The sequence below is a fragment of the Saimiri boliviensis genome, chromosome 2 (genome assembly GCF_048565385.1).
Source record: "Saimiri boliviensis isolate mSaiBol1 chromosome 2, mSaiBol1.pri, whole genome shotgun sequence".
In the NCBI taxonomy this organism is placed as follows: domain Eukaryota; kingdom Metazoa; phylum Chordata; class Mammalia; order Primates; family Cebidae; genus Saimiri; species Saimiri boliviensis.
Genome location: NC_133450.1, coordinates 13,626,031 through 13,653,581, shown reverse-complemented (window position 1 = coordinate 13,653,581; position 27,551 = coordinate 13,626,031). Strand labels below are relative to the sequence as shown.

The window sequence follows — 27,551 nt, the reverse complement described above, 5'->3', positions numbered from 1 at the left end:
TCCTACCTCAGGTGATCCACCTGTCTCAGCCTCCCAGAGTGTTGGGATTACAGGCGTGAGCCACTGCACCTGGCCTCCCATGTACTTTTTAATCTATCACGTTGTCAACCTGGAGGAAGAACAGCACCCCCTCTTCCACACGCACAGCCAGCCAGCCCTTAGGTGGTTTTGAACCGGTGGAGAATCACAGCTGATGTGCATGGGGCCTGGTGCTCTGGCTCCGGGTGAAAGCACAGACAGATGCTCAGGCTGCCTCAAACTCCTAAGATCCCCTGCTTTTGGCCATAAGCAGGGACCACAGAGAAGAGCTAAAGTGAGGAACAGAGAGGGGGTGGTAGGGGGAGGCCCAAGGGCCCCTCTAGGGCAGGTCAGAAGCCCAGGGCCATAATGGAGAGGCTGGGGTGATGCAGCTGATAGCCAGTCTCTGTGTGGTCTTGGGTAGGGAGATTGCTCCCCTCTGTGTGTGTGAGAGGATGGATGTGGTTCCCCACTCTGAGTCCCTGTCGTGCCTCTGACAATCTGTAAGCTTATCAGTAATTGCTTGCTTGCTTGCTTGCTCTTTTGAGACAAAGTTTCACTCTTGTTGCCCAGGTTGGAGTGCAGTGGCATGATCTCCGCTCACTGCAACCTCCATCTCCTGGGTTCCAGCGATTCTCCTGCCTCAGCCTCCCGAGCAGCTGGGACACACCACCATGCCCGACTAAATTTTGTATTTTTAGTAGTGATGGGGTTTCACCACATGAGAACATGCTGTGTTTGATTTTCTGTCCCTGCATTAGTTTGCTGAGGATAATGGCTTCAGCTCCATCCACGTCCCTGAAGATCTTCACATTTGTAAACTTCGAAAAGATCTTCCTGCACAGGTTTTATCCCCCAACTATCTTCCACACTACCATCAAACTTAAATTTCCACAGTCCAACTCTGATCACATCACTCTCCAATGATCTACTGCATATGAGACAAAGCCCAAACTCTCATGGTTTTCAAAGCCCTGCAGGATCAGGCCTCAGCTTGCTTTTCCTGTCTCATTTCTATCACCAGATTCCACTTTTATCCATTCTTTTCATCAAAACACTGGGCTTTCCCCCTGTATTTAACATGCCATTTGTTTCTCTTCTATAATCCATTGTTAGCCTTTTCCCAGCCACCTCTATGTATATATGTAAGTAGCTCCTACATACAAGAGAATGTATGACACATTTATGGTTTAAAGAATAAAATAACAATCATGCTCCCAGCTAAACAACATTACCAAAACCACCAATGGTGTTCTTTTAAGCCTCCGTACATGCTAGAATGCCCTTCCAGGCCTTAGTCTGCATAGTAAACTCATCTTTTGGAAGCTGATTCCATTGACTTCCTCTGGGAAGCCTCCATTGACACCCCTAAAGGACACAATGCATCCTTTATACCTCTACTATGGCATTTATAACTATTACCTTTGCTTACATATTGTCTCCCTGGCAGGTTGAAGATGTCAAATATCTGATCTCTTAATCTCTGGTAACTAAAGGTCTAGTTACACAGTAAGTGCTCCGTAAATCAGATGTCCACACAACCCACTTTGCCTGAGATAGTCCTGATTTATGTCTGTTGTCCTGGAGTAATTATTCTAAGTGCTTCCTTTCACTCATAAAAAAGTATTCTAACTTAGATGACCAAATCACTCTATCAAAAAATGCCTATGCAAATAGCACTACACTAAGTAACATGATGAATCAACAAATAACTTAATGAATTTAGGCAGGAAAAGCCGATGTCTAAATTCTGTGGCCGCCGTACCTCCTTTTCCTCCAGAAGTGCTTGACTGTCCTGGAGACCGAGAAGATGAGTTTGCATACACCAGATGCTCAATAACCTTTACTGCACAAATAAGTTGAAAAATGTTAGCATGTTCCTACTTCAAGAAAATCTAGGCTACGTGCAGCGGCTCATGCCTGTAACACTAGCACTTTGAGAGGCCGAGGCAGGAGGACTGCTTTCAGCCCAGGAGTTTGAGACCAGCCCACACAACATAGGGAGACCCCCTATTTCTACAAAAAATTTTTTGAAAACTAAAAAAAAAAAAAATTAGGCATGGTGGCATGCGCCTGTGCTCCCACTTTGGGAGGCTGAGGCTGGAGGATCACTTAAACCCAGGAGGTTGAGAATGCAGTAAACAGTGTTTCACGCCACTGCACTCTAGCCTGTGTGAGAGAGAGCAAGACTCCATCTCTAAAAAAAAAAAAAAAAGAAAAAATCTGGATGTAAAATGTTAATTTATAGTACAAATCAATGTGGCAGAGATTATTAAATATTACTTAAGTTTATTACTTGGTTAAACCTAGCTGTAGTGAAATGTAAAGAGCTGGCTTTATGATTTATTGGAAATCAAAAATGCCGATTCAATACTCCTAAAATGTCAGTGGTTTAAAAAAAAAGATTCAAAAAACATTCAACAGATGCACTGTTTTTAAAAATATCTTCTCAGTATGTATGTCTGTACACATATACACCGGTTAGGGTTCCCTTGTTCTTAGGGAAAGATAATCTGCTTAAGTTTGATATCATAAATGTAAGTTTTATTTAAACTTTTTTTTTTTTTTGCAATTCAAATAGAAACAGCTGTTTTTAACTACTGTTACACAAAAAGTGGAAAGTGAGGCAATCCATCTTTTCAACAGTAATCTTCTCTTCCACTTAACAGTGTCTTCTTTGAAAGTCCAGATAATTCCTTGTAAATAAGGTTTTTAATAAATTACAAATATGTAATAGGTTTTTATCCATCTTCTTCCTAACTAGTCAATGCACTGTTGCATAGCAACAATTTTTTTCTGCTTCTTCTTTGCTGGAAGTCTGAGAGTCTGAAATCTGCACTGGCTTGTTGGAGCTTGGGCATTTTTTTGGTACCAAGGGTGCAAATATCCATTGTAGAAGTCAGTAGCTGTTAGTGTTTTCTTGAGCATCACTGATCGAACCCCGATCCAGCCATCCTAAAGGGCAAAATACAAACAGTGAATAGGCAGGGAAAGCAAAACTAAAAAGCCAAGTAAATATTAGTTTCTAAAATTTTTATCATGGAAACAAACAAACCAACAAACCTTTACTAAATGCCTAGCTGCAAATAGCACTATACTAAGTAACATGTATAATTCCTTGACTCTTTTAGGCTAGTGTAAAAGTCACTGCAGTTTTTGCCATTGACAGTAAAAGCGTATTACCAAGGAGTGATAACAAATGTACAGACCTATATAAATGTATTTAAACACAAAAGGAGCAGAATAAAAGGTATGTAACATGAAATACATACATAGGCCGGGCGTGGTGGCTCATGCCTGTAATCCCAGCACTTTGGGAGGCCAAGGCGGGTAGATCACTTGAGGTTAGGAGTTTGAGACCAGCCTGACCAACATGGCAAAACCCCATCTCTACTATAAATATGAAAATTACCCAGGCGTGGTGGCAGGTGCCTGTAATCTCAGCTACTTGGAAAACTGAGGCAGGAGAATCTCCTGAACCCAGGAAGTAAAGGCTGCAGTGAGCCAAGATCACGCCACTGCACTCTAGCCTGGGCAAATCCATCTCAAAAAAAAAACCAAAAAACAAAAAAAAAGAAAAGAAATACATATATAGACCCAGACAAGGACAGCAAGACACCCAACACTGTTCCAAAATACGCTGGTGAGAGGCAAAGGGAGGTTGATGGGGTTTTGTATTCACATTCTGTGTAGGTCAGATCAATCTATCACACATTTTAAACCTCTTCTTAAGCATAAAATATCTCACATGAATACCATATGATGCAAAATACCTAGGAAATGGAAGGAATGTAGAACACTTCTCAGTCTTATAAAACAATAATGATTCCAAAGTTATTTTAAATAGTTCCGAAATCTCTCTACTCCTGTTAAGCAGTAAAAGCAAGTAGGATATGTGTCCTGTAGTAGTTCAGCCAGATATTTTGATATGACTATCTTTTATGTTACTAAGCACAAGAGAGTGTTAGTTAAATTGGGCTGCTGAAAATACACATGTTCTTTGAAGAAAGCACTCTAGCTACTGAATCTTCTTTGAGTAATAACAATGCCTTGGCAAAACTTCATCACTTTCAAAAAAAGTATGCTAGAGATTCCAATATTTCTTACGAAAATTAAATGGTCTCTTGACCCAATCTGATGGACAGGCAGTTAAATGAGGTTCCAACTAAAAATAATAAATGATACAGACTATAAACACAGTAAAACAACTATGGTAACTTGAAACTAATGGTAAACATACCTTGCAATAAACCAACAGTATTTGTGACTGTTTGTGGTATATTACTGATCCTGGAATAAGAGCCTGTGCTGTTAATTCTGGATCTGAAGGATGGAAAAAAGAAAAGATATGCGAGACAGAAAAGTAATTATGCAACTTCATAGTTTTTAAAAATTAAAAAAAAAATCTTAGGAGGCAGTATTAATACCAGAGAGAATACATGTGCTGATGCTGACTTTGTAAACCAAAACTTACAAGGAAGCCACAGGGCTCTCCGTACATCAGAAACCCAAAGCAAAGCGTCGCATGCGCATACAAAGCTATAATTCCTTTACCCAGTATCCCAGTGATCATGTAAAATGCTGAATCTACAAGTTTGTGTTAGCACTTTGGTGAAATAACTAGCCAACAGGGAGAAATACATGGAATGTTTAGGATTGAAGCTGGCCCTTTCATCCCTGCCCAAACAAGTCCTAATTCCTAGGTTCCTGAGGAACTCCAACTACTCTAAATTAAATTGCTTCCTCTGTGGCTCACATTCCTTCTGTCCACCATATTGGGAGGGACCAACTGATGGGCCTCAGAATGGACCTACAGCATAAAGTACGAATACACTCCGGCCTACATTTTCACTGAGATTCACCAGGATGAAACTAATCAAGTCATTTTGCATTCTCTGAAAACCTTAATGTAGGAAATTACAGAGCTTAAAAAGAGAAGCACTGCTCTGCCTACTCCCAGGTTCTTACATTTTTTTTTTTTTTTTAATGGAGTTTCACTCTTGTTGCCCAGGCTGGAGAGGAATGGTGCAATCTCGGCTCACTGCAACCTCTACCTCCTGGGTTCAAGTGATTCTCCTGCCTCAGCCTCCCAAGTAGCTGGGATTACAGGCATGTGCCACCAAGCCCAGCTAATTTTTTGTATTTAGTAGAGGCAGGGTTTCACCATGTTGGTCAGGCTGGTCTTGAACTCCTGACTTCAGGTGATCCACCCGCCTCAGTCTCCCAAGGTGATGGAATTACAGGCATGAGCCATTGTGCCCAGCCATTTCTTGCAATGAGTAAATGACATGAGAAGGAGTGTTGCAAATAAGACAGTAAGTGAATGTAAAGTATTATCATTACTGAACTGAAACAAACCAAAATAATTATTTTTAGTAATTGTGATGTATGATAAAACAGATGTATTTCTAGACAGACCACAGTGAAAACAGCTCCCATGTTAGCTATTCAAAAGTTAGTACCAGCAAGGATTGAACTGTTAACTTCTACCAAATCCAGAAGTTTAATGGTATTCGCCATCCAGAGCGTCTGCAATGGAATCTGCAAGTAAAATTAAAGAAGGTATAAGGAATATACTCAACTCCCAAACCCTTTTCAGCTACTATTTTGTGTTAATCTGGCCTGTCCCTGAAATTAGAAGAATTGGGAACTCAGTCACTAAGTTTGATGGAACAGGCCATAAACACGACTCTACATCAGTCTTTCCAGGATTTATAAGATCTTAAATGTTATTTAAAAATCAATGCTTATATCTAATATATGCATATTCCCAATTAAAAATTTATGCTCCTTATAAAAAATATAAGCCTTACGTCAACTATGTTAAAAACATTTTAGAAAGTCATAGCATTCTGTATTTATTTCCATCCCTTGAGGTAACTACCATTAAGTTTGATGTGCATTTCCCTGTATTGTTTTCTACAAATATTATTATAAAAATCTAGCACACACTGATAGAGACAGGAGACAGCCAAATGTTGGCCAGGTCATTATACACAGGGGGCTTACCTAAACATGCCCATGGTGAAAAATTCTGTCCCTTAACACATGTGCAGTAAAGGAAATAAATCAACGTAGAGTGGCTCAGACTAAGGGCCCACATGCACACTGGAAGAATGGGGATGGAGTCACCAGGAATTTGTGCCTGATGCAAGGGAAGGAGCCTGGCCTCTTCAGATGCTGTGTGGTGGCCTGGTAGTCAATCTGTGGGGTGGGAGCCTGCTGGCAGGATCCCCTTTTTTGCTGAGAGCTTTCTTTTAATAAATTCCACTCTTCTCACGTTTCAATGTGTCCACGTCCCTAATTTTTCCTGGTTGTGAGACAAGAACCCAGATTTCAGCTGAGCTAAGGAGCAAAAAGTCCTGCATAATACTGTTTTACAAGGACTTTTGTTATTTGGCCATAAGCCATTGATGTTTCATCAGTACATACTTACCTATTTCACTCTATCTGCTGCATGGTAGCCCATTTTATGAATATATAATTTGTGCAACAAATATCTTTATGATAGATATTTCAGTTGTTTACAATTTCTTGGTATTTACAACATTATAAACTAGGGTAACAGGCTTATAGATATATCTTTGAGTACTTCTACATTTCTGGATAATAATTTTTGGCTTTTCTGTTTTTAAAGTGGAATGCCTAGGTTAAACAGCATCAACATTTTATTGCTAAACTGCCTGGATAAGTGAGAAAAAAATTTTTAATCTCTTGCTGTTTATTACTAGTGAAGCTGAGGAGCCATCCATGTATTTATGGGCACTTTTAATTTATGTCTCTGTAACCTGCCTATTTAAGCCCTGTGTGTGTGTGTGTGTGTGTGTGTGTTTTGAGATGGAGTGTGTGTGTGTGTGTGTGTGTGTGTGTGTGTTGTGTGTGTGTTTTGAGATGGAGTCTCGCACTGTTGCCCAGGCTGTAGTGCAGCAGCATGATCTCAGCTCACTGCAATCTCCGCCTCCTGGGTTCAAGCAATTCTCCTGCCTCAGCCTCCCAAGTAGCTGGGACTACAGGCGTGCACTACCACATCCAGGTAATTTTTTTGTATTTTTAGTAGAGATGGGGTTTCACAATGTTGGCCAGGATGGTCTTGATCTCCTGACCTCATGATCTACCCACCTTGGCCTCCCAAAGTGCTGGGATTACAGGCGTGAGCCACTGCGCCTGTTTTTAAAAACTGGGATGGCCAATCTCATTAATTTGCAAAAATATTTTATATATTTAGGAAATTAGCCTTTTAACTCTTATATGTTTTATGAAGATTTTCCTCAGTTTGTTGACTTTTAATCTTGGGGACAGTCATTTTTTCCATGCATAAGTTTTTTATTTTTATAGTTATATTTGTCAGTCTTCTTTCTCATGACTTCAGTGATTGATATCATACTTAAAAAGGCCTACCCCACACTTTTAAGATTAAATATTGTCAAATTGTTCAATTGTGCTATTTTCCAGTCCTTGTGATTTTACTTTTATATATATTTTTTGAGACAGAGTCTTGCTCTGTTGCCAGCCTGGAATGCAGTGGTGCGATCTAGGCTCACTGCAACCTCTGCCTCCTGGGTACAAGCGATTCCCCTGCCTCAGCCTCCAGAGCAGCTGGGACTACAGGCGCACGCCACCACGCCCAGCTAATTTTTCTATTTTTAGTAGAGACAGGGTTTCACTATGCTGGCCAGGATGGTCTTCATCTCCTGACCTTGTGATCTGCCAGCCTTGGCCTCCCAAAGTGCTGGGATTACAGGTGTGAGCCACAGTGTCCAGCCCTTTTTTTTTTTAAGACAGAGTCTCACTCTTTCGCCAGGGTGGAGTGCAGTGGTGCGATCTTGACTCACTGCAACCTCCACCTCCTGTGTTCAAGCGATTCTCCTGCCTCAGTCTCCCAAGCAGCTGGGCTACAGGCATGCACCACCATGCGTATTTTTAGTAAAGACGGGGTTTCACCATGTTGGCCAGAATGATCTTGATCTCTTGACCTCGTGATACACCTGCCTCAGCCTCCCAAAGCGCTGGGATTACAAGTGTTAGCCATTGTGCCCAGCCTGACTTTATTATGGTAAAAAACACATAAGAAAAGTCTACTCTAGGCCGGGCGCGGTGGCTCAAGCCTGTAATCCCAGCACTTTGGGAGGCCGAGGCGGGTGGATCACAAGGTCAAGAGATCGAGACCATCCTGGTCAACATGGTGAAACCCCGTCTCTACTAAAAATACAAAAAAAATAGCTGGGCATGGTGGTGCGTGCCTGTAATCCCAGCTACTCAGGAGGCTGAGGCAGGAGAATTGCCTGAACCCAGGAGGCGGAGGTTGCGGTGAGCCGAGATCGCGCCATTGCACTCCAGCCTGGGTAACAAGAGCGAAACTCCGTCTCAAAAAAAAAAAAAAAGAAAAGTCTACTCTATTAACAAATTGTAAGTATACAGTACAGTATTGTTAACTACATATGCATTGTTATAATATAGCAGTTTCTGTGATTTTAAAAGATAAGATTTGAAGGCTTCCCCCTCCAATGGTTGGCCAGTTATCCCAATGCTATTTACTAGATGATAATCCATCTTACCCCTCCCTCCAGTGTGAAATAACACCTTTATCATATAACACACTTCCAACATACCTGAGATCCTAGAGCCTAATTTAAATATTAATAAATTTTAAATATGTTAATAAAAATTAACATACACCAGGAAATAAGTTCTCTCAAATTTCTGAAATGACTGCATTTTCAGAGTGTAGTTCAATCCTCTATTTCATAGATGAAGAGAGTGAGGCTCAGAGAAATGCAACTACTTTCCAAGGTTGGACCCAGCTAGTGAGTAGCAAAGCCAGTTCTGCGCTTTGCTGGGCATGGATCACCCGAGGTCAGGAGTTTCAGACTAGCCTGGCCAACATGGTGAAACCCCATCTCTACTAAAAATATAAAAAAAATTAGTTGAACATGGTGGCACATGCTGGTAGTCCCAGCTACTTAGGAGGCTGAGGTAGGAGAACTACTTGAACCCAGAAGGCAGAGGTTGCAGTTAGCTGAAATTACTCCAGCCTAGGTGACAGAGTGAGACAATCCCAGTTAGTCATGGTATATAATCCTTTCTTATATGTTACTGGATTTAGTTTGCTAATTCTGTTGAGCACTTGCATATCTATATTCAGGGACATTAATCTGTAGTTTTCTTTTCTTGCGATTCTTTATCTGGGTTATACCACCTTGGGTTTTGTACTAGCTGTTCCTCTGCCTACAATAGTCTTCTCTGATCTAGGCATGGCTGGCTCTTTATTGTCTTTCAGATCTCAATTTAAGTGTCAGAGTCGAACAGAGGTTTTTCCCATCACCAATCTAAAACAACCTCCAGTTATTCTATATGATCCTATTTTTATTTTCATCAAGGAATTCTTCATAGATTTTTTTTTTTTTTTTTTTTTTTTTGGAGACAGAGTCTTGCTCTGTTGCCCTGGCTAGAGTACAGCAGTGTGATCTCGGCTCACTGCAACCTCTGCCTCCTGGGTTCAAGTGATTCTCCTGCCTCAGCCTTCCTAGTAGCTGGGATTACAGCTGCATGCCACCATGCCCAGCTACTCTTTTCATTGTATTTTTAGTAGAGACAGGGTTTCACCATGTTGGCCAGCCTGGTCTTAAACTCCTGACCTCAGGTGATACACCCACCTTGGACTCCCAAAGTGCTAGGATTACAGGTGTGAGCCAGCGTGCCGTGCCTGGTCTGGTTTTTTTTTTTTTTCTTTGGTCTGTCCTCCCACACCACCTGTATCTTATAGTACCTAGTACACTGCTTGACATATAATAGGGCTTCAATAAATATTTTGTTTAATGAATGAATGAATAATAGCAGCTATCATTTAATGAGTATCTATTCTGTGCCAGATACTATACAAGATGCTGTAAATCCATTATTACCAGCCCTGATGTTCCAATGAACAAACTAAAGCTTAGAGGTTAAATAACTTTCCTGAGTCTACAAAGTTAGGAAGTAGCAGAGTCAAGATGGAACCCAGCTCCGCCTGGCTCTGAAGTCCTTGTTTCCTGAGGCCATTCTGTGGCAGCAGGAAAGTGAGAGGATTTGAAGTAAAACAGATCTTGTTCATTAACTGATTTTCATTAACTAGCAACATGACATTGAGTAACACTTAATAACAATTATCGCCGGGCGCGGTGGCTCAAGCCTGTAATCCCAGCACTTTGGGAGGCCGAGGCGGGTGGACCACAAGGTCAAGGGATCGAGACCATCCTGGTCAACATGGTGAAACCCCGTCTCTACTAAAAATACTAAAAATTAGCTGGGCATGGTGGCGTGTGCCTGTAATCCCAGCTACTCAGGAGGCTGAGGCAGGAGAATTGCCTGAACCCAGGAGGCGGAGGTTGCAGTGAGCCGAGATCGCGCCATTGCACTCCAGTCTGGGTAACAAGAGCGAAAACTCCGTCTCAAAAACAAACAAACAAACAAACAAACAAAAAAAAAACAATTATCTACTTTAAGCCTCGATTTCTTCAACTTTAAAATAGGATAATAATAACTGTAACATGAGTCTGTGATCCTCCTTATTGAAGAATGTAGCATGCTATACATATCCAATGGTAGTTCCCCATTTAACCCAACATGAATAACAGAGATGGTCCATTAAAAACCACACACTTGGCCAGGTGCGGTGGCTCATGCCTGTAATCCTAGCACTTTGGGAGGCCGAGGTGGGTGGATAACCTGAGGTCAGGAGTTCAAGACCAGCCTGGCCATCATGGTGAAACTCCATCTTATTTAAAAATACGCACGCGCGCGCACACATACACACACACACACACACACACACGGCCAGGCACAGTGGTTCATGCCTGTAATCCCAGCACTTCGGGAGGCTGAGGAGAGTGGATCACTTGACGTCAGGAGTCCGAGACCAGCCTGGACAACATGGCAAAACCTCATCTCTACAAAAAAATACAAAAATGACCCAGGTGTGGCAGTGTGTGCCTGTGGCTGCAGCTACTCAGGGGCTGTCACAGGAGGCTAATTTGAGCCTGGGAGGCAGAGGTTGAAGTGGGCCAAGATTGCCTGGGAGACAGAGCCAGATCCTGTCTCAAAAAATAAAATAAAACACAAAAACACACACATACAGTAAGCCCAGTGTTGAAATAACACACAAGTAGCTATTGAAATGAAAGAAAAACACCCCACAAATTTATCAATGAATTGGGAATTTAACTCAAACATTTTTAAAAACTGTTATATTACTACACTTGATGTGCCATATATAGAAATCAATGATTTAAAAATCTTATTGTAAAAAAATGGCCAAAGGCAGAAAGACATACTGGAAAAAGCAGTGGATTAAGAGTAAGAAGATTTAAATTCATTTTTTAGTGACTGGACATCCCTGCTAGTAATCTCATTTTCTTTCCCCTCACCTATGAAGTAGAATAGTAAAAGTTGGTTATGTGAAACTGTGATGTACATATATTTAAAAGTGCTTTGTGAATTCTAAGGCCTCTATAAACACTTTAAACAGTTTAAAGAATACTTTAAGAAAAAATTTCAGGTTTCCTAGGTTTTGTTCATAAGATCAACCTTTTACTTGGGATCCTTTTATTTGGGATTATTCCCAAAAAAAAATATTTAGAAAGCAAATTACACACATAGAAAGCCAATTTGGTAGAACTGCAACCTGACTTCTCACTTACTATATTTCCAATGGCACGGTAAAGTCTGAATATTTGTTCTGAAGTTTGTTCCTCCCATTTTATACAACTGGTACCAGCAGAAATCTTAGGGGCTACAAGATAAAGCCAAGAGCAAAAATGAGCATCAGGGTCAGTGTCCATGAATTGACAACTATTGTTATTGAATAAGAGATACCAGAGAATTCATTCTAATCTCTCAACTTTTCTATATGTTCAAAAGTTTCCACATAGCAAGTAAAAATAACAAATAATCATATAAATACTAAAAGAAAACATGAATGAACTTCTTTATATCCTGGGAATAGAAAATGCCCTTCTAACTATGAAATGAGACTATATAAAAATAACTTTATTTTTGGCAGGGTCTTGCTCTGTTGCCCAAGTTGCAGTGGCACAATCTCAGCTCACTGCAACCTCCACCTCCCAGGCTCAAGAGATCTTTGTGCCTCAGCCTCCCAAGTAGCTGGGACTACAGGCGTGCACTACCATGCCTGGCTAACTTTTTGTATTTTTAGGAAAGACAGTGTTTCGCCATGTTTGCCACGCTAGTCTCAAACACCTAACCTTAAGTGATCCACTTGCCTCATCCTCCTAAAGTGCTAGGATTAGATGTGTGAGCTACCATGCCCACTCAAAATAAGCTTTTTTTTTAAATGAGAGAAAAAGAAATGCCATAAGTTAAATCAAAAAAATGACAAACTGAATTTGCAAATTATCTCAGAGAGGACTAATTTCTCTATTATAAAATACAAGTATTCAAAAAACTGAGAAGAAAAAGACAAAGATGTTGATAGAAAAATGGGCAAAAGATACAACACTACCCAGAAAAAAAGAAATGCAAATAGTTCTTAAATATATGAAAAGATCTTCAACATTACTGACAGGAATAATGTGCATTAAAACTACTCGAAGTAGTTTTACTATACTATTACAAATAACTATGCTCATGTTATCTTCCTAATCTTACCAGTAGTATTATTTGAAATAGCAAAAGATTGGAAACAACCCAAATGCCCATCAAAAAGACATCTGTTGGGTAAATCATGATATAATCACACAACTGAGGACTATGCCACCATCAAAAACAAAAAGGAGGCCAGGCATGGTGGCTCATGCCTGTAATCTCAGTCCTTTGGGAGGCCGAGGCAGGAGGATGGGCTGAGTCTAGGAGTTCAAGACCAACCTGAGCAACATAGTTAGAACTTGCCTCTCCAAAAAGTAAAACATTAGCCAGGCATGGTGGAACGCACCTGTAGTCCCAGCTAGTTGGGAGGCTGAGGTGGGAAGATTGCTTGAGCCTGGGAGGTAGAGGTTTCAGTGAGCCATGATCACATTATTGCACTCCAGCCTGGGCAACAGAGACCCTATCTTTAAAAAAAAAGAAAGAAAAAAAAAATCTTTTCTTACTAATAGGAAGTAGTCTCCAAGATACAATATTAAGTGAAAAATCAAAGGCATAGAAGAATATGTATTTTAGGCCAACTTTTGTAAAAAAAAAAAAAAAAAAAGAAAAATAACACTACATATACGTTTGCTTATTTTGGCAAAAGGAAACACTGGAAGGCTAAATCAGAAACTAATAAAAATAGTTACCTATAGAGGGAGGGATGGGGTTAGATGAGATAGAGATGGAAGGAGGACTTCCATGAGTATACCTTTTTCAGTTGTTTTAACTTTTGTAAATATTTTAGGTACTCAAAAAATAAAATTTAATCATAAAGGAAAATAAAGCAACCCCTAAAATAAAAAAATTTGCCAGGCATGGTGGCTCAAGCCTGTAATCCCAGCACTTTGGAAGGCCAAGGCGGGTGGATCACGAGGTCGAGAGATCAAGACCATCCTGGTCAACATGGTGAAACCCCGTCTCTACTAAAAATACAAAAAATTAGCTAGGCATGGTGGCACATGCCTGTAATCCCAGCTACTCAGGAGGCTGAGGCAGGAGAATTGCCTGAACCCAGGAGGCGGAGATTGCGGTGAGCCAAGATCGCGCCATTACACTCCAGCCTGGGTAACGAGTGAAACTCCGTCTTAAAAAAAAAAAAAAAAAAAAAAATTAAAAAAAAAACTAAAATTTAACTATGTATGAAGCTAGGTAACAAAACCACATGGAAAAAATAATCATTACTAGAAAGTTTTGAAGACAGTAATCTGACTGTACACCCTTAGAATATATTCTAAGGACCAAAAAGAAAAACTGTAAAGAAACCTTAAATCTTACTCAGTATTTTTACTGTTGGTAGTAATACTAGTATTGTAATACTGAAACAATGTTATGCATGGCAAATAAATACGTTAACATTTTCTTTAAAAAGTCAGTGTGACAAAATATAAGGAAAACCCTAATGATAAATTTGAATCATAAACAACATGAGCTTGAATACTTTTCAAAAATATAATTTCTAGTTTCATCCACAGATACCTTATCTTGTAACAAACTGTTGTACCAGAGGGTCTCTAACTATCAACCCCACTAAAATGAACAAGGGCTCCCTGGATAACTGGCTGATTTCAATGTGGGCCAGAGAATACAAAAGGGGAGCCTGGGACATATTGTGGTGGAACCAAGGAAGGACTCCAGACTAGAGCAAAGGGAAGAGTGTTAACAGAATGCAGGGGCCAAATTTAAGGGGCTCCCACTGGCCAAATATGGGAAATTTGAGCAACACAAAGAATTATGACTGTAAAACACCATCAATTAACATCTACATGTCAGATGATACTAAAAAGAATGCATCTGACACCAGAATTGAAGGCAATTAATGGCACCAACTTCTTACTATAATTAAAGAGAAGGAATTAAGCCCCTGGCCCCATTTTAAGATTAACTAAAATTTATCTCCAATTAATGAGGAAAAACAACACCAGCTATTAAATAAATGTAAAAGGAATTAGAAAATTGCCATTTTGTAATCCATAGTGAAATAATTCATTTCAGCAAGGAATATCAATCTGTATTAAAACTATTATGTGAAAGACTGTTGGGAAACAGGATATTTGCACAGTGCCAGAGTATTACCCCACAGAGTACCTGCTAATTGCAAAAGGGAAAACACACCTTAACAATGGAAAGATCTGGTGGTCACCATCTCAACCAAGGGATCACACTTAGCTTCACTTGCTTTAGTACTACCTGATATCTTGGCTTACTCAATTGGTACCTTAAGACTGTAGAGGACAAAGTGAGACTTCTCTAAGTATATTAACTTTTGAATCAGGTATATGTTTTACATATTCAAAAAATAAAATTTAATCATAAAGGAAAATAAAAAGCAATCCCTAGAATTAAAAACAAACTGAAACAAATGTTTGTACTCCTAACTCTACTAAAAAAAAAAAAAAAAAGAAAGAAAAAAAGAAAAAAAACAAATGTCGCTGAAACATACTCTTTCCAAAAACTTTAAGCCTGAGTCCAGTTAAACCTTTAGAACTAATTACAGGAGATGTAAGAGATAGGGAACAAGTAAAACAACACTGGAAGGAAACAAACAAATAACTGGCCTGGTCTCAAAAAGTCAATGACATAGAGCAAGGAAAAAAAGAGGAAGTTTTTAAAGACTAAAGAGACTCCCAGCTACTCAGGAGGCTGAGGGAGGAGAATTGCCTGAACCCAGGAGGCGGAGGTTGCGGTGAGCCGAGATTGCGCCTTTGCACTCCAGCCTGGGTAATAAGAGCGAAACTCTGTCTCAAAAGAAAGAAAGAAAGAAAGAAAGAACGAAAAAGACTAAAGAGACATAACAACTAATTACAACTAAATCCGAGTTGGAAAAATAAAACTATAAATTTGTAGACAATTAGGAACACTTAAATACAGACTGAACATTGGATGCTATTAGGAAATTCTTCATTTTTCTTAGGAAAGGCACACTAAACTGCCTAGAGATGAAAGATCATGATTCACACTTCCAAGTGAGTAAGGAAAATTTTAAATATATATACTAAATACATAGAAAGAAAGAAAATATGGACAAACATTAATAATTGTTGACTCTGGGCTAAACTGGTATTTATTATACCAGTCTTTCTAATTATTTCTATTTAATATTTTCAAACTAAAAAAGTTGGAAAAAAAATGCTCAATCCTTCATAAGGCTATATGCTAAGAGGGAGAGAGAATGCTTTCCACCATTCTTCGGAAAAGCACACAAAAGTGGGCACTCAAACTTTACTCAAAATTATGGGAAAAGCACAGCTAAGAAGTCAGGATGTTCAGATGCTACAGTGACATGCAGAACCTTTAGAAAGATGTGAGAGTCTCTGTAGCCTTCACTCACCATAAGTTGCCCCCTCTGTTGGCTGCTGTCTTCCATTGTTCAGACTTTCAGGCAATTTTTTCAAAACTGAAATGAGCTACAAAAAAAAAAGAGTGATACATTAAAAATGAACAGAAGAACAAAAGCAGAAACACATTACAATTCAGTACTATGAAATAACCTATAACTTTCTTTTCTTTTTCTCAAATTAAAAAAAAAATTTTACTATTGGCTCATCAAGGCTGAACCTATAACTTTAAAAGAACTATGTGGCAGGGTAAGGTAATACACTGGCTTAAGTTGTGAGGACAGGTGTCTATTTAGGGAACCCTCAGTAGAGATTCTGCTCTCTGTAGAGTACAGGTCATTGATTCACTTCTAGAGAATGCGTGGAAGCTCTGGCATCAGATAGCGTGTGGCTATATACACTCTCACCCCATGGTAAGAAGGCAGTGAAACCTCACAGGAGAATGTACTATGGAGTTACCCGGCTCTGGGTTCAAATCCTAGTTCCACCACCTACCAGCTGTCTCATTGTGGAAAAGTTACTTACCTTGTCTCTGGCCTTCAATGTCATCACCTGTGAAACAATCAAGAGCAACAACTACCTCAAAGTTGGGAGGATTAAAAAAAAAAAAAAGGTCCATAGCTGGGCGCAGTGGCTCACGCCTGTAATCCTAGCACTTTGGGAGGCCAAGGTGGGTGTATCACCTGAGGTCAGGAGTTCAAGACCAGCCTGGCCATCAGGGTGAAACCCCATCTTTAAAAACAGAAAAAAAAAAAAAAAGTCCATAGAGTATCTAGAACAGTCTTCACAAGCCAAAGCTCAATAAACAGCAGCCACTATTATAAGATCACTTGTTAGCCAAGTGCCTAGAATAGGAAATATCATCTATACAGGTGGGAAAAAAAATCTTCTTCCATTTAAAATTAACTCGTTCATATGGAAAATATAAATTTAATCATTAAACATTTACCCAGATTCTACTCATGCAGTTTCAATGAGCTATATATACAAATACAGAGAGAGAAGAAAGATCATCTATAGGTGGAATGGTCAGCAGAATTCCAGTATAAATGACTGGAAGCCAGGCACAGAAATGGAAAGCTAAGAGCCACTTAGGAAATTGCTTAGTTCATTCTGATGGGAATGCAAGGTATACATATGAAAGTGAGGAGAGTGAAATTGGGAAGAATAGTCTAAGGCCTCACTATGTATGACATGTAGTAGGCAATATAAGATCACCTGTTTCATTTGAAAGCCTTTATTCAGTACCTACCTTTGTAAATTCTCAAAGATGTACATGGAATCACAAATGGCAGGCTAATTTTTAGAAAGCCAAAGATAGAAACTACTCTTTTTTGTTTTATTTTTATTTATTTATTTTTTGAGATGGAGTTTCGCTCTTGTTACCCAGGCTGGAGTGCAATGGTGCGATCTCGGCTCACCGCAACCTCCGCCTCCTGGGTTCAGGCAATTCTCCTGCCTCAGCCTCCCAAGTAGCCGAGATTACAGGCATGCGCCACCATGCCCAGCTAATTTGTTGTATTTTTAGTAGAGACGGGGTTTCACCATGTTGACCAGGATGGTCTCGATCTCTTGACCTCGTGATCCACCCGCCTCGGCCTCCCAAAGTGCTGGGATTACAGGCTTGAGCCACTGTGCCCGGCCTCTCTTTTTGCTTTTAAGAAAATTAGAAGTCACAAAATTGTTCTTTTCATAACCACTTAGGAAACCCACTAAATGAGTAAAAAGCAGTAGGGTATTGGAGATTTATACCATGTTGGCACCCAGTCTTGACAACACTGCTTCCAATTCCTTTGCAGTGCTCTTGGGTGGCACAGGAACAGTTTCTTGTTTGAGAATCGGGCCTACATCGAACCTAGAAAAAAATGAAAAGCAAATAATAACAATAATTACTATCTCCTGAATCACTGTTTGCCTACATACAGAAAGATACAAGCCGGGTACAGGGTCTGCATGCCTGTAGTCCCAGTTACTCAGGAGGCTGAGGCAGCAGGATTGCTTGATCCCTGAGTCTGAGACCAGCCTGGCCAATACAGCCAGCCCCTATCTCTTAAAAAATAAAAAAATAAAGATAGTTTATCACTGGCTATTAATTTGGCTGTCAGCCACTGGCAAGGGAGATACGTCAGTTTGAAAGACAGGAGAACAAAATATGGCCTGTATTTAGATTCTACATTTGTTTCTCCTGAAGGAAAAAAAGGATACAGTTGCATATCAGGAATTTAATTACAATTACAGAAAAATTATACCACTAGTAATAGCATCAAAAATTTCTATTTGTGTATGAAAAGCATAAGGCAAATAATTTATTTTCCACGGAAGTACAGTTAGGAAATTCATAATTATTTCTTTCTATAGTCCCTTCCTCAAAGGATAAGAGTTTTACCTAGATTATCACCATGGTAGGTGGTAGGGCCAGGAGTGGTGGCTCAGGCCTGTAATCGTAGCACTTTGGGAGGCCAAGAAGGGCAGATCACTTGAGGTCAGGAGTTTGAGACCAGCCTGGCCAACAGGATAAAACTCCATCTCTATCAAAAATATGAAAAATTAGCTGGGCATGGTAGTACGTGCCTGTAGTCCCAGCTACTCAGGAGGCTGAGGCAGGAGAATCGCTTGGACCAGGAAGCAGAGGTTGTAGTGAGCCAAGATCATTTCACTGCAGTCCAGCCTGAGCCACAGATTGAGACTCCATCTTAAAAAAAATTAATAAATAAAGCAAATGCAAGCATATTCGTAATCCCACAAGTCTGATATTTTATATCAAGCTCTGTAAACACTGGCCATAGGTTTTCATGAGAAATATGCTTTATTTAAATTTTTTTTTTTTTTTGAGACAGAGTCTTGCTCTGTTGCCCAGGCTGGAGCGCAGTGGTACGATCTTGGCTCACTGCAACCTCCGCCTCCTGGGTTCAAGTGACTCTCCTGCCTCAGCCTCTCAAGTAGCTGGGACTACAGGCACATGCCACCATGCCTGGCTAATTTTTTGTATTTTTAGTAGAGACAGGGTTTCACCGTGTTAACCAGGATGGTCGCGATCTTCTGACCTCGTGATCTGCCTTCCTTGGCCTCCCAAAGTGCTGGGATTACAGGCGTGAGCCACAGTGCCCAGCCTATTTAAATTTTTTAACTGTGTTTTTGTTAATTCTATTTCTAATCTAGAAGCTTTAATAAAATGTTTATTGTGAAAAACTGCAAACACTTGCCAAAAGAGTGAACAGTATAATGAATCAACATATATACATCAGATTTTTGTGTGTGTGTGACAGGTTCTTGCTCTGTTGCCCAGGCTGGGATGCAGTGGTGCAGTCTTACCTCACCGCAGCCTAACCTCCTAGGCTGCAGAGACTCTCTCACCTCAGCCTCTTGAGTAGCTCTGACTAGCTGGGACTATATAGGTGCATACCAACACACCTGGCTAATTTTTTTAAATTTTTTTGTATGTTGCCCAGGCTGGTCTTGAACTCGTGGACTCAAGTGATACTCCCACCTCGGCCTCCCAGAGTGTTAGGATTACAGGCGTGAGCTGCAATGCCTGGCTCAAATTTTAAAATTACCAAGGTTTCGCCACTCTTGTCTCATCTACTCCCTCTCTTGTTTTCTGAAGTCAATTAAAGCAAAGCCCAGACACCATGCTGTTCCTGTGAACTTGTGAATTATTCTTTTTTGAGGGGAAATTAGGTGGTAACAGGCAAGAGACTGAAGACACTCAAGTTTAAATAATTGTTTCTAGACTGCAAGTATGATAGGAAAAAAAACCAATGTTTTAGGACAATTATATTGCATATTGATATTGATATACAATATATTCTTATTTCAGGTTCCAAAAAATTTTTGGCCACAGTTTAGAAACCATGGCCAGCAAAACCAAGATTCAAAACAATTAACATACAAAAATCCCATCTCTCATTTATACAGTGTCTTTTATAGAAAGTATTAATAATATAACTTATTTCAGTTAACAAATTACAATTTTCATATGGACTTTAACCAGATCCTGCATAAATACCAAAAGACATATGGTTTATGTTAAAAACCAGGAAAAAAACAGAAAGGATATAAAAGCAAAAGCAGCGCTCTGAAGTCACAGAAATTAGTGAGTGCCACTCATTCATCCATTGCCCCACAAACAGGCTTGACATCAACATTTAAAATCACAAAAATCTTGAGAAAGGGAAATATGTTCTACCTTTTAGGCCTAATTTGCATAATTGTGACTCCAGCAACAGGGTCTCCATGAAGCACTGTATGGATTATAGGGGCTGGGCCACGCCATCTCGGGAGGCAACTGGGATGGACATTCAGTATGCCACTGAGTTAGAAAATGCAGAGATTAGTATGTCAGTGGGCGTTACCACTTCATTACCACTACCTAAGCTATTACGCTACTTTTCATTATGGAACTTGCCCAGAAATTTTGAAAACCTGAGAGTTAAGTCTAAGTCTTGTATCACCTGAAAGGAAAAGGTTAAAGGTAAATTCATTCTCTTGCCATAAGAAACCAATGAAATTTAATTTAAAACAGAGCCAGAACAACTATTCTCTGTTCTAAAGATGTCCTACAATAGCCCAGGATGTCTGGGAGTTTTTAAATAAAATTTTAAAATGCACTTATGACTATAAGAGAACCACTCAAACCCTATTATGCATCTCATAAACAATTCTAATTTTATAGTATAGTAATATAACTACCCTCACTTCACTTGGTTTACATACAGACTGTCCAAAATAAGCTTTTCCTTTACTAAGACTGGGTCAGCCACAGAGACCCCCACCCAGGCAGCACTGGAGGCATTAAGAAGCAGACACCCGGCCAGGTACAGTGGCTCATGCCCGTAATCCCAGCATTTTGGGGTGCTGAGGCAGGTGGATCAAGAGGTCAGGAGTTCGAGACCAGCCTGGCCAAGATGGTGAAACCCATCTCTACTAAGAAAAAAAAATTAGGAGGGTGCAGTGGCGGGCACCTGTAATCCCAGCTACTGGGGAGTCTGAGGCAGGAGAATTGCCTCAGCTCCCTACCCCACACCCAGGGAGATGCTGGGGAGCATATCCTGTGCTTAAAGAATTGTTTTAACGGGTGTATGATATACATATACTGTTTTGCTACTTTAGAATGCCCCAAGCAGTTTTCCACTTGCTGGGGGGGGGGGGTGCCCAGGTTTTCCTTGCCATGGTTCTCAACAAACAATATAATTTATCATACACCCAGCATTTCTCAGCAATCATACACTCAGCATTTCTCTCTCTCCTCCCTCTCTCTCCTCTCTCTCTCTCTCTCTCTCTCTCCCTCTCTCTCTCTCTCTCTCTCTCCCTCTCTCTCTCTCTCTCTCTCTCTCTCTCCCTCTCTCTCTCTCTCTCTCTCTCCCCCTTCCCTTCTTTTCTTTCTTCTTTTGAGACAGGGTCTTACTACTCTGTTGCCCAGGCTGCTGGCTCACTGCAGCCTCAACCTCCCAGGCCATGAGATCCTCCCACCTCAGCCTTCTAGGGTGCTGAGACTACAGGTGCATCCACCATGTCTAGATTTTTTTAAATTTTTTGTAGAGATAGGGTCTGACCATGTTGCCCAGGCTGATCTCCAACTCCTGGCTTCAAGTGACCATACTCCGCCTCCCAAAGTGCTAGGATCACAGACATGAGCCACCACGCCCAGCCTAAAATAATCCCCACCAAATGATCCATTCACCTTTGCTGTTTACCCCAATATACCTATCATCCACTGATGTGCAATTTAAATACTTTACTAATCTGTCATTAGTTTAATGATGTCTCCATCAGCATAGCTGTGCCCTTGGGAGCATGTATATATGAGAATGTCTTATATTCTAAGTCTCACTGTTCAGTCCAATCTAACAAACATTCACTGAATACACTCCATGTACGGGCACCGTTGTAAGTGTTAGGCATACAAGCAGCAGTGAACCAGACAGAAAAAAAAAAAAAATCTTGCCTTCAGAGAGTTTATGTACAAAGAATGGGAGATAAGCAAGAAAAAATAAAATATGTAAAAGGTTTGCCAGATGATGCTGAGAGCCACGGAGAAAATAAAGCAGAGAGGAATATGAGAGGGACAGATTACAATTTTAATAGTGGTCAGAGAAAGCATTACCAAAAAGAAAACACTTGAACAAGAACAGGAAGGAGGTAAGGAAATAACAACGAATATATATGGGAGAAAAGCATTCCAGGCAGAGGCAACATTAAGTACAAAGATCTTGAGGGAGGTAAATGCTCGGTAAGTTCAAGGCACAGCTGGGAGACCAATTAGGCCTGGCCTAACTTTTATTCTAAGTAAGACAGAAAACTACCAGAGGATTTCCAGCAGAGTGACATGATCTGACTTCTATTTTAAGAGGATCACTTTGAGGCAAGGTACAGTGGCTCATGCCTGTAATCCCAAAACTTTGGGAGGCCAAGGCAGGAAGACTATGTGCATCCAGGAGTTTGGGACCAGCCCGGGCCACATGGCAAGACCCCTGTCTCTCCAAAAAAAAAAACAAGGTTAGCTGGGTGTAGTGGCACATTACTATAGTCCTAGCTACTCAGGAGGCTGAGGCAGGAAGATCCCTTGAGTCTGAGGCTGCAATGAGCTGTGACAGCAACACTGTACTCCAGCCTGGGTGACAGTAAGACTGTCTCTAAAAACAATAAAATAGAAATAAATAAGTAAAGGATCATTTTGGCTGCTGGGTTGGTAGAAGACTAACAGGGCCAAGAATAGAAATAGAGACCAGTTAGGACGCTTCTGTAGTCATGGAGGAAAGAGTGGCAGCAGTGGAAGTGATGACACACAAATTCTCTTTTTTTTTTTTTTTTTTTTTTTTTGAGACGGAGTTTCGCTCTTGTTACCCAGGCTGGAGTGCAATGGCGCGATCTCGGCTCACCGCAACCTCCGCCTCCTGGGTTCAGGCAATTCTCCTGCCTCAGCCTCCTGAGTAGCTGGGATTACAGGCATATGCCACCATGCCCAGCTGATTTTTTGTATTTTTAGTAGAGACAGGGTTTCACCATGTTGACCAGGATGGTCTCGATCTCTTGACCTCGTGATCCACCCGCCTCGGCCTCCCAAAGTGCTGGGATTACAGGCTTGAGCCACCGCGCCCGGCCCATATTCTCTTTTTTTTTAGACAGAGTCTTGCTGTGTTGCCAGGCTGGATGCAGTGGTGTGATCTTGCCTAACTGCAACCTCTGCCTCCCAGGTTCAAGCAATACAGACAGAATATTTATATAGATTTTGAAGGCAGAGCCAATAGGATTTCCTGATGGATTGGATATGGGGTATAAGGAATCAAGCATGACTCCCCGATTTTGGTGCAAGCAGCTAGAAAGATGGAGTAGCCATTTATTGAGATAAGGATTTCAGGAGATGCTTTGGGTATCTTGAATGTAAAGTAGCCATCAGACATCCAAGCAGAGCTGTGGAGGCAGTAGGTATTGGGGGCCTAGAGTTTGGGGACAGAGCTGAGCTGGAGGGACCAATTTGGGCATTGTCAGCATATATATGAAATTTAAATGAAGGTGGATAAAAGCTCATAGAGGGTGATAAGGAGTTAAATACATTTTGACAGTTCATGCCCAAATAAAATGTTCCTTAGTACTTCAAAAGAAAATGTCAGCCAAATATGGCTGTGCCCAGGCGAGTTGAGCGAAGGCTGCAGCGAGCCCCAGCATGGCTGAACACACCCTGGGGAGGCACCCACCAGCTGCTGGGAGGAGAGCATAAGGCTCAAGACGGAAAATCATCAATCCGATACTATCAAAGAAAACCTAACAATTTTTGATATCATAGCCAGAAAACTTAACCAGCTTCCACAAGTAGAAAGGAATCTACCTGAACAGGGATCAGCATATGTTGGATTGAATGCTGCTCTCTGTGGCCTTATAGCAAATAATCTTTTTTAATGTGGCCTGAACGTGACACAGGCTCTTATAGCTGCTGGCTTACTAATGGCAGTGATCCCTTTTCTTACAACAAACACAGCTTACAAAAATTCTGTAAATTTTCCTTTGAATACAGGTGATTTGAATTGTGAACCCTATACCATAACACAGAGTGGGTTGGTTGGTCTTGCTTTCAGTGGTCTATAGCCTGTTTTCTTGGCTGTATCTGTGACTGGAAGCCTAGTAGCCAGGTATAAATCGACTCTGTTACCAGAGAAGGGGAACATCCTAAGTTACTGAATTGGAATTTCTAAGCCTGTCTTTAGAAATATATTTAAACAATATAAATTACTTATAAAGGCCCTTCAGTTACCTGAACCTGGCAGAGAAATTCACTGATTTTAAACAAACGTGTACACAAAAATAAAATAGTAAAAACAAAATTACTGAAAGCATAGAGTTCAAATGACCACATTTTAGATACAAGGTCCATTTATAAAGACCAAGGTTGCTATACCACATTTCCTTACAAATAAAACTTACTAGGGAAACTTAAGAATAAGAGCCTCACTCAAAAGTTGGCCAAACGAAGCCACTACTCCAACATCATATTCTCCAGATCCAACGTCCGGCCACTCGTACACTGGAAGCTGAGACTGCACGGCATACTGCTTCACTGGCAGTCCTTTTGTTGATGGGGAAGGCATTGTGACCACCTCCAGTTTGTCGATTAACTCTTCCTCTTTGTTTTCCCTAAGTGAGAGTGGAAGAAATATGTGACAGTGTTAAGGCAATGACTCAAAGCTAAACTACTTCACGTATCACTAAGTATTTTTATGATGAAACTCATGAAGCATTTAGGGCTAAATGATTCAAACTATTGTGAGAGACTGAGTTTTCATTTTTCTTTTTTGAGATTGGAGTCATTCTGTCGCCCAGGCTGGAGTGAAGTGGAGCCATCTCACTCACTGCAACCTCTGCACCCCCCGCCACCGGGGTTCAAGTGATTCTCCTGCCTCAGTCTCCTGAGTAGCTCGGATTACAGGTAAGCGGCACCACACCTGGCTAATTTTTTGTGTTTTTCAGTAGAGACAGGATTTCATCATGTTGGCCAGGCTGGTCTTGAACTCCTGACCTCAAGTGATCCACCTGCCTCGGCCTCCCAAGGTGCTGGGATTACAGTCATGAACCACTGTGCCTGGCCTGAGTTTTCATTTTTTTCCTTAATTATTTTAAATGTAAAAAGCAGTACGTGGCTAGTGGCTACTATTTGGACAGTATCATTCTAGGTATTTCCTGTGCACATGGAAACATATATAGTATGGATACTTTGCACAATTGGGATATTACATACTGCTTTGCATTTTTTCTCTTAACAATGCTATATATACTATTATGTGAATCTTTTTGAAAAATGGGTTATATATACATAAGCTTGTATTGCACTGAACATTTCTAGAAGAAACTGAAAACAGTGGCTGTCTCTGGATAAAGGAACTAGGAACTGCTAAACAGAGGTGGAAGGAAGCAACTTTCCATTGCATGCCCTTTGACTCCATGGAATTTCTAACCATAACCATGATGCCATTTTAACGCTTTTTTTTTTTTTTTTTTTTTTTTTTTTTTGAGATAGAGGTCTGTCACCCAGGCTGGAGTACAGTGGCAGGACCTCGGCTCACTGCAGCCTCTACCTCCTGGGTTCAAACGATTCTTCTGCCTTAGCCTCCAGAGTAGATGGGATTACAGGTGTGTGCTACCACACCCGGCTAATTATTGTATTTTTAATAGAGATGGGATTTCGCCATGTTGGCCAGGCTGTTCTGAAACTCCTGACCTCAGAAGATCCACCCATCTCGGCCTCCCAAATCTCACTATGTATCTGGGATTACAGGTGTGAGCCATACCGTGCCCTCAAACACTATTTTTAAAAAAACAAAAATTTATACTATGGGCATCATTCCACGGCAGTACATGTAGCACTAGCTCATCCTTTTTACCCTGCTGCACAGTATCCTATTGTCCAGGGGAGGTACATTTATTAAACAGGTATCGTATGCACACATAGAAGAGCTACGAGTATGTTCCGGGACACTAAAAAGAAAGCACAAGAGTAATGTGAAGCATCATCAGAAGTGTCAGGATAGGCCAGGAATGATGGCTCATGCCTGCAATCCCAACACTTTGGGAGGCCAAGGTGGGAGGACTGCTTGATCCCAGGAGTTTGAGATCAGCCTGAGCAACATGGTGAAAACCAGCCTCTGCAAAAAATTGAAAAATCAGGCATGGTGGTGTGCGCCTGTAGTCCTAGCTACTCTGCGAGCTGAGGTGGGAGGATCGCTTGATCCTTGAGGTCGAGGCGGCAGTGAGCTATGACCTGGCCACTGCACTCCAGCCCTGGATGACAGAGAGAGACTCCACCTCAAAGAAAAAAAAAGTGTTGGTATAAATGTATAAATGTATAAATGCAGTGAGAGACGCATGTGACAACAGCAGCACGCGGAGGGTAGCAAAAGGAACCGGGAGTTTCCTTCCGGGTGTGTGGAGGGAGAAAAACCACACGGGGGTTGACAAAGGATTCAATGCTTGAAGAGCTGCTGTCAAGTATCTGCAGGGAAGAGGGGATGGAGGTGACAAAAATAAGCGGAAGGGGGACTGCGTCAGGAAAAGACAGGATGGGGAAATTGGGAAAAAGCGATGGAGAAGTATATACGGTATTGCCACCACATTCCATGGACTCTCAGGACTGGTTGGATTTCAAATAATTTTCTTTCCCAGTAAACAAGACTTGTTAAATATTATAAATACTCTATGTATACCTAACAGTTCCGATTTACACATTTATTCTTTTGAAAACAGCTCGTTTCTGGACTATGTCCTTGAATACAAGGAGCACGGGGAACAAAGGAGCGAGACGTTACTCTTGTGTCGAAGGATGAGAGGCAGGGGGAGGAGCTGCAAAGCGGGACACTGAAGTGGGACCCGGTTTCGGTCCTAACCACCGCTGCTGATGACCTTGGACAATCGCATAACCCCTCTGAGCCCCGGATTCCCCACACGCAAAACGGGCAGGAGGCCGTGGGACTAGCCCGAGGTATGCAAGCAGAGCGCCTAGCCCCGGCTCGACACAGCGGAGGTCGCGGGGCGGCCGGAGCACCCACAGAGGCGGCGGGGAGTGGGCGGCGCAGACCGCAGGGCAGGGGCTGGGCGCCCCAAGGCTGACCCGCGGGTGCGGCGCAACTTCCGGGCACCGGGAGACGCCGAGACCTGGGCTCACACCGCTCTGACGCCGCTGCTTTCCGCGACCAGAAATCCAAAACCCCCGGGGCCGGCCATCCCGGTGCGACCTGGGCGCCTTCAGCCGCCGGGCTCCCGGATCCCTGGCCCGGATACCTGGCGGCGTGCAGGAATCGCAGCGCCTCGCGGGCGAACTGGTCCGTGCCGAAGAACAGCACCCTCCAAGGCGGCTTCTCGCGGACTCTGGCGTCCCGGCCGTCCTCCCCGCCGAGTCCGACTAGCGCTCGCCACTGGGCACTCGGCCTCCCAGGCCTGGCGACACTACCCAGCCGGGGACCCCAGCAGCGCCGCACCAGTACCCGCATCGCCTCGGCCGCCGGAAGCCCGACCTGCGCAGGCGCGTCAGGGAGGTGACGAGAGTGCTGGCCAGGGTGGGCGGGGCTTGCCTGCTTGGAGGCGGGGTCCGGT

At 41.7% G+C, this 27,551-nt stretch overlaps 1 protein-coding gene and 1 pseudogene across 2 annotated transcripts; one reads left to right on the top strand and one right to left on the bottom strand.

Annotated features, from left to right (window-relative positions):
* Positions 1-407: 407 nt before the first annotated feature.
* MTFMT (mitochondrial methionyl-tRNA formyltransferase) lies at positions 408-27,490 on the bottom strand. Of its 2 annotated transcripts, XM_003940896.3 has the most exons (9): positions 27,240-27,490; positions 24,393-24,602; positions 20,161-20,283; positions 17,727-17,829; positions 15,968-16,043; positions 11,694-11,785; positions 5,481-5,559; positions 4,259-4,341; positions 415-2,973 (listed from the first exon to the last, which is right to left on the bottom strand). In XM_003940896.3, the coding sequence occupies exons 1-9, from the start codon at positions 27,446-27,448 to the stop codon at positions 2,779-2,781; spliced, it is 1,170 nt and encodes a 389-aa protein (XP_003940945.1). In that variant the 5' UTR covers positions 27,449-27,490; the 3' UTR covers positions 415-2,778. The 2 variants fall into 2 exon arrangements, with proteins under 2 accessions (XP_074248908.1, XP_003940945.1); XM_074392807.1 differs by lacking the exons at positions 5,481-5,559; positions 11,694-11,785 and having other exon boundaries at positions 408-2,973.
* On the top strand, positions 23,916-24,354 carry LOC104653375 (transmembrane protein 126A pseudogene; annotated as a pseudogene).
* Positions 27,491-27,551: the final 61 nt, after the last annotated feature.

What these genes read in the sequence shown, in the direction of transcription:
- MTFMT (XM_003940896.3), bottom strand. Translation starts at nt 27,448, where the DNA reads ATGCGGGTACTGGTGCGGCGCTGCTGGGGTCCCCGGCTGGGTAGTGTC. An exon ending in CTTATTCTTAAGTTTCCCTA is followed by an intron (nt 20,284 to 24,392) that starts GTAAGTTTTATT and finishes TTTCTAACTCAG; the next exon opens with TGGCATACTGAATGTCCATC. An exon ending in ACCGTGCCATTGGAAATATA is followed by an intron (nt 5,560 to 11,693) that starts GTAAGTGAGAAG and finishes TTTTACTTGCAG; the next exon opens with ATTCCATTGCAGACGCTCTG.